Source organism: Aphidius gifuensis, linkage group LG6 (assembly GCF_014905175.1).
Source record: "Aphidius gifuensis isolate YNYX2018 linkage group LG6, ASM1490517v1, whole genome shotgun sequence".
Lineage (NCBI taxonomy): Eukaryota > Metazoa > Arthropoda > Insecta > Hymenoptera > Braconidae > Aphidius > Aphidius gifuensis.
The window spans coordinates 2,569,735-2,581,013 of NC_057793.1; the positions used below are offsets into that span (position 1 = coordinate 2,569,735).

At 31.4% G+C, this 11,279-nt stretch overlaps 1 protein-coding gene across 1 annotated transcript; it reads left to right on the forward strand.

The window, feature by feature from the left end:
• The first annotated feature begins 1,873 nt into the window (after positions 1 to 1,873).
• Positions 1,874 to 10,553, forward strand: LOC122858803 (fatty acid synthase-like). Its single transcript, XM_044161959.1, has 10 exons — positions 1,874 to 2,242; positions 2,523 to 2,773; positions 2,856 to 3,087; positions 3,176 to 3,888; positions 3,956 to 4,520; positions 4,601 to 5,533; positions 5,607 to 5,999; positions 6,087 to 9,388; positions 9,459 to 9,965; positions 10,113 to 10,553. Exons 1-10 carry the CDS (start codon positions 2,053 to 2,055, stop codon positions 10,290 to 10,292), a joined length of 7,266 nt encoding a protein of 2,421 aa, XP_044017894.1. The 5' UTR covers positions 1,874 to 2,052; the 3' UTR covers positions 10,293 to 10,553.
• The last annotated feature ends 726 nt before the right edge of the window (positions 10,554 to 11,279 follow it).

Genomic DNA, 11,279 nt, shown 5'->3' on the forward strand with positions numbered 1-11,279 from the left:
CGAACCAAGTACAAAATTTAAATTTAATTTAACAAAAAAAAAAACAACTGATCAAATGAAATAATATTTTTTTCATAATAATTTGTTTAAATTAAAAAAAAAAAAAACAAATAAAAAAACAGTAACAATTTAATATTTATTATATAATTAAAAAATAAAAAAAAATAAAAATGTATTACTTTGTTTGAGTGTGCCTGTGTGCTTGAATTTTAAGTTTTTTTTTTCTTTAAATTTTTCTTCAGTCATAATTACTATTCATTTTTTTTTTTTGTTTATTTACTTGCCCCAAAAAAGGCATAATATGTACGTATGATAAAATACTCTTAGTATTAAAAATAATAAATAGTTAATAGAATTTTTTAATTTAACTATCACAATTATATATAATTCTTGCTAAATTTGTTATAATATATTTTTATAATATAACTGCGTTCTTCGAAATAAAAAAAAAAGAAATTGTTTTTTTCTTTTGTCGACAATAATTATAACTAAAAAAAAAAAAAACATATCCTGTATTATTATGATATAAATAAAATTCCAAATATTTTGAAACCTTGAATTTATAATTTTTTAATAATCAATATTTAAGCCTAAATAAACAATAGTATTTTACAATAAATTATTTATTGAATTAATTGTTTTATTTAAAAATATGACTAGTTTAATGATGCAAAAAAAGAACAATACAATTCTCTGACGTATATCAATGAATTTGTCTGGAAGAGTAATAACATTGATATTCTAATTTTGTATAAAAGTATAAACTCTGTGAATTCCCAATTTGATCGATGTATTCAGATTAAAACAATATCCGGTAACCCATGACACTGGAATAAATATCACTTGAATATTCCCACATTAATTTCGAAATTAATATTTGATTTAGCTTGTTCGAAATAATACATAGTAATCTTGAGACTGAATTAATTTTTACCATTAAATATTCATTATTTTTTTCAACCAAAAATACACAAAAATTTACATGAATATATGTTTACTTATTATTTATATGATAATATATTATTGTTATATAATAATTAGAACTTTGGTATTTAAATTTACTGCATTATTTAAAAAAAAGAAAGTCAATGAACACTATAACTATTTACCAAATTTATAACGAACACTGTAAATTTAATAATAATAAATTTTTTATTTATTCAAAGACGTATTAACTATGAGAAAAAAATTTAATTGATATTAGTTAATGATTGATAAATTTATGAATGATAATAGTATTTATCACAAAATTTGTGTCGAGACGGTTAGTCACAATGTTGTCTAATGAAAATTATTATAATTTTATGATAATATATTAGCAAAGTCAATAATTTCCTAAAATTAGAAAATAAAAACTTTCACAACAATAATAATTGATGTTGTAAAATTTTTTAATGTTAATGTTAATGTTATTGTATATAGAATTGTTTTTTTTTTATTTAAATTTTTAGAAAATCATTGACTTTTGAAGAAAATGATCATGAAAATCTATTATTATCATGAAAACATCGCAGTGATAATAATTTTTATAATCGTAGTTAGTCGTAATGCTAATATGAAACTTGACTGACCTCCTAACTTGTACGGAAATTACTTGTAACGAACAATCGTTACACAATATTACTAATGCTAATAAAATTTGTACAAGATGACCTATGATCTACATTTTTAATTATGGATTCGATTCAATTTTAAAAACTAAGACCAAGTGTATTATGTATCAATTGCAATCTGACCTAATCAGGTGATATTTCATAAAATTGAGAGTGGGAATAATTATTATAAAATCTTGAACAAAAACGAGGAATGCTTTATTACGTTTTAGGACTGTCTCATGGTTATTATCTAAATTTACTTTTGTCTAGAACAGTGGGCGTATTTTTTTTTTTTTATTTTTTTTAATTATAAAACAAAGAATAAAATAAAAAATTATTTTTTCAAACTGATTCAAGTGAAATAAAAAACATAATAAATTTAAAATTAAGTGAATAAAATTTTTTTAGTTGGATTTTCAAAGTGAAATATATTTAGAAAAAAAAAAAATAATACAAAATGGTAAAAAGTGGCGAAAAAAATATGATATTTGATCCATGCAGTCAGAGAATGATTGATTCTGGTGAAGAAGTTGTTATTTCTGGATTTGCTGGAAGATTTCCAGATTCGGAAAATATTAAAAAATTACAAGAAAATTTAATGAATAAGGTGGATTTGATAAATGACGATGATCGACGCTGGAAACTTGGTTAGTAAAAATTCTACACAAACTATTATAGTAAAAAAATTTTATTCCATTTCAATTGGATTGAATAAAAAAAATGAGATTGTTGAAAATAAATTGGGAAATAATTTTATTAATTTGTTGAAAATTTTTTAATAATTCAATAGTTAAATTATTATTTTCTTTAAATTAAAAAAATGTAAAATTAAATTGATGCTAAGCCCTGAATTATTTCAAAAAAATATGCGTTATAAAAAAAGCTATAATAAAAAAAAATTCGACAACTTTTTTATTGGAATTGCAGATCATCCAGATATCCCTCAAAGATCTGGAAAAATTTCTAATCTTGATAAATTTGATGCATTATTCTTTGGAGTGCACTTTAAGCTTGCAACTACAATGGATCCAATGTGTAGAATATTGATGGAACAAACATACGAAGCAGTTATAGATGCAGGAGTTAATCCTCGTTCACTGAGAAATAGTAAAACTGGAGTCTTCATCGGTTCGTGCTTTTCAGAATCCGAGAAAACTTGGTTTTATGACAAAGTTCAGGTAAAAATAAAAAAATTGTGTGTTGTTTTACAATAAAAACTGTATAAACATTTTATTTTATTATTTATAATTTTTAAATTAGGTAAATGGATTTGGTATAGTTGGTTGTAGCAAAGCAATGTTATCGAATAGGCTATCATACTGGCTTGGAGTAACTGGCCCAAGTTATACAATTGATACTGCATGTAGTTCAAGTCTTTTTGCTATGGAACAAGCTTACAGGGCAATTCGAAATGGTCAATGTGAGGCAGCTGTCGTTGGTGGGTGCAATCTTTGTCTTCATCCTACAACAACTTTACAATTTTCACGATTAGGTTTGCTCTTTTTCTTTGTAATTATTAAAAAAAGAGTCATCGAAAATTACAAGTGATCAATGTTCCTTTATCTATGGTATTTTTACAGGTGTTTTATCTCCTGACGGTCGATGCAAAACGTTCGACCAAAATGCAAATGGATATGTACGAAGTGAAACTATTAGTGTGGCTTATCTTCAAAAAGCAAAAAATGCAAAACGCATTTATGCAACGATTGTTCATGGTAAAACAAATTGCGATGGCTTTAAAGAACAAGGAATCACTTTTCCGTCAGGTGTAATGCAGACTACACTTCTTCGAGAATTTTACGAAGAATGCCAAATTCAACCAAAATCAGTTGCATATGTTGAAGCTCATGGAACTGGGACAGCTGCTGGCGATCCTGTAGAAGTTAATGCAATTGATACTATTTTTTGTCCAGGAAGAACGAAACCTTTAAGAATGGGTTCTATTAAGTCGAATCTTGGACATTCAGAAGCAGCAAGTGGAATGTGTTCACTTGCCAAAGTTATTATTGCTTTTGAATCTGGAAAAATTCCTCCAAATTTGAATTTTAAAACTCCTAGAAAAGATATTAAAGCTCTTGAAGAGGGTAGAGTTCGTGTTATAACTGAACCAGAGCCATGGGATTGTGGTCTCACTGCAGTGAGTTCATTTGGATTCGGTGGAGCTAATGCTCATCTTTTGCTAAGACCAAACGATAAAATAAAAATCAATGGTGGAACACCACACGATGATCTTCCAAGACTTGTAGTCGTTTCAGGAAGAACTGAAGACGCTATAAATTGTTTATTGTCTGACGTGAGTTGAAATATTTGGTTGCTTGTAAAATGTTGGATTTAAAAATTTTTTTTACTTCACTTTTCAGGTTGAAAGTCGCCCCATAGATGTAGAATACGTGAGAATTCTCCATGACATTTATATGCAGGAAGATCCAGGTCATTTGTATCGTGGATATACAATATTAAATAACACGGATCCTGAAAAACGAATAAAGAAAATTGAACACTATCCTGGGGCAAAACGACCTATTTGGTTTGTTTTCTCGGGTATGGGATCACAATGGCCGGCGATGGGTGCTGCTCTTTTACGCATTCCAGTCTTTGCAGAAGCTATCCGGAAATGCGATGCCGTCCTAAAACCAAAAAATATTGATATTTACAATATTTTAATTAATCCAGACAAATCAACATTCGACAATATTCTTAATTCGTTTGTTGGAATTGCTGCAGTACAGATTGGAATTGTTGATTTGCTAAATTTGCTCGGAATAATACCAGATAACATTATTGGTCATTCGGTGGGAGAATTGGGTTGTGCGTATGCAGACGGCTGCTTTACAGCTGAGCAAATGGTTTTGGCTGCATACTCAAGAGGACTTGCTTCACTTGAAACAGACACAATTCGTGGATCAATGGCTGCCGTTGGATTAGGTATAAATTCGATATGTGCTCTTATTTATTCTATTTATTTGATAGAGAATTAAGTTAAATATTTTATCTTAAATTTTAAGGTTATCGAGAAATGAAAGATTTGTGCCCTCCAGATATTCAAGTTGCTTGTCACAATAGTGCAGAAAGCTCGACAATTTCAGGTCCAGCTGATTCAATGAAAGCCTTTGTTGCTAAACTCACTGCTCAGAAAATATTTGCAAGAGAAGTTCCATGCAGTAATATTGCTTATCATAGTCGCTACATTGCCGAAGCTGGTCCAAGATTATTACGTTACCTTAAGCAAGTAATTCTAGAACCCAAAGCTCGTAGTCCAAAATGGCTTAGTACATCTGTTCCACGAAATCAATGGTCTACTCCAGTTGCTCAATTATCTTCCGCAGAATATCATACTAATAATCTTTTGAGTGCTGTATTATTTGAAGAAACATCTGCCCTGATTCCCAAGGACGCAATTACCATTGAAATTGCACCTCACGGGCTTCTTCAAGCAATTTTACGAAGATCACTTGATCCAGGTGTTACAAATATTGCTTTGACACAAAGAGGTCATGTAGATAATGTTGAAGTATTTCTAGAAGGCATTGGAAAATTATATAATACTGGTCATCAACCTCAAATTGCAAAATTATATCCAGAAGTTTCGTTGCCAGTTTCACGTGGAACACCAATGATTTCACCATTAATAAGGTGGGACCATTCCGATGATTGGTTTGTAACAAAATTCCAAATGCAAAAAAAAATTAAGTCCGGAGAAAGAATGGTCAAGGTCTCATTGCAAGATGAAGACTTCGAATACATGGCAGGGCATGTGATCGACGGCAGATTGTTGCTCCCAGCTACCGGTTATCTAACTTTAATTTGGGAAACTGTAGGAATGATGAAAGGGGAACTTTATACAGAACTCTCAGTTGTCTTTGAGGATGTCAAGTTTTTGCGAGCAACTAATTTGCCAAAAGAAGGTGTTGTTGAATTGACACTCAGTGTTCAAAAAGGCAAGAATTCAAGGATTCGTGAAAAAAATTTTTTTAAAATGTCTAATAAAAATTATTCCAATTGAAATTATAGGATCCGGAAGGTTTGAGGTATCAGAAGGTGGTGCAGCCGTAGTGACGGGTTACGTACGAGAGATTTCGAATCCGTCTGCTGAAAAAAATGGATCTATAAATAATAGCAAAAAAGTACAAGAAATGTCAACAAAAGACGTTTATAAAGAACTGAAACTTCGTGGTTATCACTATAGTGGTCTTTTCCGAAGCATTAAAAGTACAACGACGAATGGTAGCAACGGTCAAATTATGTGGGATAATAATTGGGTTGCTTTCATGGACAATATGCTACAGATGAAAATTCTAGGCATGGATTCTCGAGGGTTGTTTGTTCCCACGGGAATTCAAAAGCTAGTTATTGATGCAAAAGCTCATTTTAACGAAATTCGTGAAATGCCAGACGAGAATAAAGGTAAATTAAATTTCTCAGATAAATTAAAAACTAACATTTGAATTTGGCACTTGTATTTTCTATTAATTTCTTGATTTTTTTTTTAAGTCTTCCAAGTAGTCTGTGACAAAACCTCGGATACAATAGTCTCTGGTGGTATCGAAATTCGTGGTCTTAATGCGAGTGCAATTGCCCGAAAAAAAAATGCTGGTCAGCCAGTGTTAGAAACATATAAGTTCGTTGCAAATCAAGACGACAATGTTATTACAATGCGAAATGCCGTTTGTACAGCTACTCACTTGGCACTTGAACACCATCAGGGTGTCAAAGTTAAAACTCTAGAATTCTTGGGAGAACAAGAAAGTCGGAAGATTAAAAATTTAATTTCTCCTATGATTCTTGAAATTCTTGAGGATATTCCTATGATGCAAGCTGACGTGGAGGTTGTTTTTGAAGGCTCTGGTTTCGAAGCGGACGATCTTCCACAAACTATCAAAGTATCAGATTTGAAAAAATTATCACCAGATTCAAACGCTCTCATTGTAAGTGGAAAAAATCTTTTATCTTCTCAAAGTCTATTGATGCCCAAAGCACTTGAAGTATTAAAAAAAGACGGATTTCTTCTCACATTTGAATCCAAAGTGTATGATGAAAAATTCCTTCAACAATTATTGATAAAATATAATCTCAATTTAATTCTCCGTAAAGTGGTGGACGGATCAATTGTTTTTTTGTTGAGAAAAATTACGAAAATTTCCGGAACGTCAGTTGTTGTTGAAGTGAGTAATGACTCGTTCACGTGGGTCAATAATTTAAAAGCTGCACTGAAAGCGGAAATCGAAAAAGAATCTGAATCGAGCTCAAGAATTTTAATCGTCAGTGAGAAAAGCTTTGAAAATGGACTGTTAGGATTGGTAAACTGTCTTCGCAGAGAGCCAGGTGGTGAACTCATTCGTGGATTTCTTTTGCAAGACCCCAATGCACCAGACTTTGACATAGAAAATCCATTTTACAAAGAACAATTGAATCTTGATTTGGCAATCAACGTCTTACGGCCTAATCCGAGTAATTCGAAGAATGCCGAACCTATTTGGGGAACTTATCGGCACTTTCAGATTCCGAAAGGTGAATTAAAAAAAAAACATCATGCTTGGGCCAATGAATTCGTTCGAGGTGATTTAAGCAGTTTTCGATGGTTAGAAGGACCAATTACTCAAGATTGTAGTCATCCTGATTTAGTAAGGATCGTTTATTCAGCTATAAATTTCCGCGATGTTATGCTAGCGACCGGTAAGCTAGCAGTAGAAGTTGTTGCGAAAAGTCGCCAAGCACAAGAATGTGTTTTAGGTTTCGAATATTCCGGTATTGATTTAAATAATGAACGAATAATGGGTCTTTACGATATGAAAGCCATGGCAAATATGGCAATCATTGATCGTAGTTTGTCTTGGAAAGTTCCAAAGGGCTGGACATTAGAGGATGCAGCAACTGTTCCTTGTGTGTATGCTACTTGTTTCTACGCTCTTTATCTGAAAGGAAATATGAAACAAAAAGATAAAGTTTTAATTCATGCCGGTTCCGGTGGAGTTGGCCAAGCAGCTATCACGCTTGCTTTACACCAAGGCTGTGAAGTATTCACAACTGTGGGTACTCCTGACAAGCTGAGATTTATTAGAAAACATTTTCCTCAGATTCGCGAAGATCATATTGGCAATTCGCGTGACACCAGCTTTGAACATATGATTTCAAAACTCACTGAAGGCAAAGGAGTTGATATTGTTTTGAATTCATTGGCAGAAGAAAAGTTGCAAGCTTCAATAAGGTGTTTGGCTGTTGGTGGAAGGTTCTTAGAAATTGGGAAATTCGATATGGCCAAAGATACGCCTGTAGGAATGTCTGCTTTCTTGAAAGAAATCAGCTTCTATGGAGTTCTGGTGGATAACTTTTTTGGATCCTCGCTCGATAAAAAATTAGAATTTCAGCAGCTTCTGCAGAAATATCTTGATGCTGGTATTATTAAGCCAATTGTTAGAACGGTGTTTTTACATGACCAGCTTGAAGCCGCTTTCCGATACATGGGGGCAGGCAAGCATATTGGAAAAGTCATCATAAAAACAGCCGATGAAAATAATTTACAAAATATTGCTTTACCAGCGCATCCACGTTTTTACTGTCTTCCAAACAGAAGTTACATTATACTCGGTGGCCTTGGTGGTTTCGGTCTAGAACTTGCTGATTGGCTTGTTCTTCGAGGCGCGAAATATCTCGTTCTCACTTCTCGTACTGGTATTAAAAATGGATATCAAAAAATGCGTATAAAGTTGTGGGAATCATACGGTACTAAAGTCTTGGTAATTTCTGGCAAAGAAGCATACAATCGTCAAGATTGTCTTGATATTTTAAAACAATCAACTACTATGGCTCCAGTAGATGCTATTTTCAATCTCGCTGTTGTGTTGAAAGACTGCTTGTGGGAAAATCAAACACCTGAAACATTTGAAGAATCATTCAAGCCAAAAGCTTGGAGCACCAAAAATTTAGATGAATTATCAAGAAAAATATGTCCATTGCTTCGGCATTTTGTTGTTTTTTCCTCTGTATCATGTGGTCGTGGTAATGCAGGACAGACAAACTACGGAATGTCAAATTCAGTCATGGAAAGAATTTGTGAGACTAGAGTTTCTGAAGGATTACCTGCATTGGCAATACAATGGGGAGCAGTTGGTGATGTCGGCTTAGTCGCAGACATGTTAGATGATCACAAAGAAATTGTCATTGGTGGAACGCTACAACAAAGTATTTTATCTTGTCTTCATGAACTTGATAGTTTCCTAGATCAATCTGAACCAATAGTTTCAAGTATGGTTGTGGCAGAAAAACGTGCTGGTGGTTCTGGTGCTCTGAACGTTGTCGATACTGTATTGAACATCATGGGACTAAAAGATATAAAAACTATCGGTCATCATACATCTCTTGCTGAACTCGGCATGGATTCCATGATGGGCGTTGAAATAAAACAAACTCTAGAACGAGAATTTGAAATATTCCTCACTGCACAAGATATACGTGGTCTCAATTTCGCTAAACTAATAGAGTTGGACGCAGCAAATCTTGAAATCTCAAAAAAAAATCCAAAATCATCGACTGAATCAACTGAAGTGTTAACGGGAATGAGGCTTCTCTTGAGATTCGTGAGTGATAAATCTATGCAAAATGAAGTTTGTCTCAAACTTAAATCTAAAGAAGAGTCGGGACGAGGCGAAGTCTTTTTTGTTCCTGGTGTTGAAGGATCTGCTTCTGTATTTTCAAATCTCGCAGGTAAATTAATGTCACCTGCAATGTGCTTACAATTTGATAGTGAACAAAAAAAAAATCTTTCTATTCAAGAAATTGCAAAAAATTTATTACCGGTAAGTTTATTAATGTTGTACGAAAATTTACCGCTGTCATATTGTAACATGTTTTTTTTTTCTTTGTCAGCATGTCTTAGCTAGAAGTAAAGATCGTCGAGATTTCCTCGTTGTTGGCTATTCATTTGGATCGCTTATTGCAATCGAAATTGTCAGGTTATTAGAAGCAGAAGGACTCACTGGGAAACTTATACTCATTGATGGCTCTCCTGATTTAATGATTGCTATACTGAAAGAGCAATTAGCTGTTACAAATGAAAGCGAACTCGAGAATACTATTCTAGTAGGAATAATGGACTTTATGAATGCATCATTGAGTGGCGAATTGTATTCAAGTTTGCAGAATTGCACTTCTTGGGATCAGAAACTGGATACATTCATCAAACACCTTCCATCAGAAACTTCAATAATGCCTGAAAAACAACAGCGGAATCTTTGCACTTCATTGTATAAAAGACTACTTGCTCTCTTGGCTTATGATCCTTCCAGTATTATGCCCATCAATACACCAATTACGCTTCTTAAACCTTCCATGCCAACAATCAAAAATATGAGTGAAGATTTTGGACTGTCTAAGGTATTTTAAATAATATATCACTATATATATATATGATAACAGTCATTAATAACTCTGCTTTTTTTTCTGATATAATTAACGTTTTTACTATTTTATTCTTCTTGTTACAACCAATAAATTGCGAATTATTTTCATTGTTATATGCAGGTCTCTCATAAAAAACCAGAAGTTTATGTGCTCAACGGAAATCACGTAACAATACTAGATGATAGTAGAGTTGCTGCTGCAATCAACGGTGAAGCAATAGAAAACATAGAAGCTTTCGAAACCGGACTTGAAAAAGAAGATGTATTAGAAAATATACTTGCTAATGCAGAAGTCAAATAAGAACATTAAAAAATAAATGTATTCAATATTTAGTGCTTTTCTCGTCAACTGTTGTGATATTTTTATGTGACATATATAATTCTTAATAACAATAATAATTATGATTATATATAATTTTTTTATATTTATTTGTATAGTCAAACATTATTGATGAAAAACTGTTGCTTATTTTTGTTAATTATTGCGATTGATGAAGATAATGAAATTTATGTAATCGACGATTATTCATTATATAAATAAAAAAAATATCTTTAAAAAAAATTGTTTGTTGTCTGATTTTTGTTTATATGACGGGCTTATTGAATTTATATCAATTTCTTACATGACATAGATACCCATAAAAAACGATTTAAAAAAATTGAATATTTTATTTTTATCATCAATCACAAATTTTTAATTTAATATATTGATTGTTTTTTTTTTTTTTTTTGTTCACTTCAAAAGAATAATTATCTATTATTTAATAAGATGCAAAAAGACTTCTCTGACGGATATGATTTCATTTGTTTAGAGTAACAATAATATTGATATTCTTATTTTGTTTACAAGTATATTGCTTTCAAGTATATCCTTCATCAATTCAATAAATGTATTTAAATTTAAAACAATATTCGATAACCCATGACACTAGAATGCATTCTAAGTTATATTTTGAATAATTTTTCATTGACTCCTAAAAATATTGTTACGTATAGCTTGATTCAAATACTACATAATTAACTTTCGAAAAAACTGTTAATATTATTCTCAATAACATGTTTGTTAGTTTTTTTTCCTATATTTACAAAGATCTCATAAACATGTTTACTTGTTTTTTTTTTTTTTAATGAACTTTATCATTATGTTTGTTGTTATTATCTTATAATTTACATAATAAGAAAAAATATAATTAATAAAAGAAATTTTAAATGACGTGTTACTATTTACGATATTTTTTACACTGTATACATTTAATTTAATTTAAGTATTTTCATGATAATACAGTAA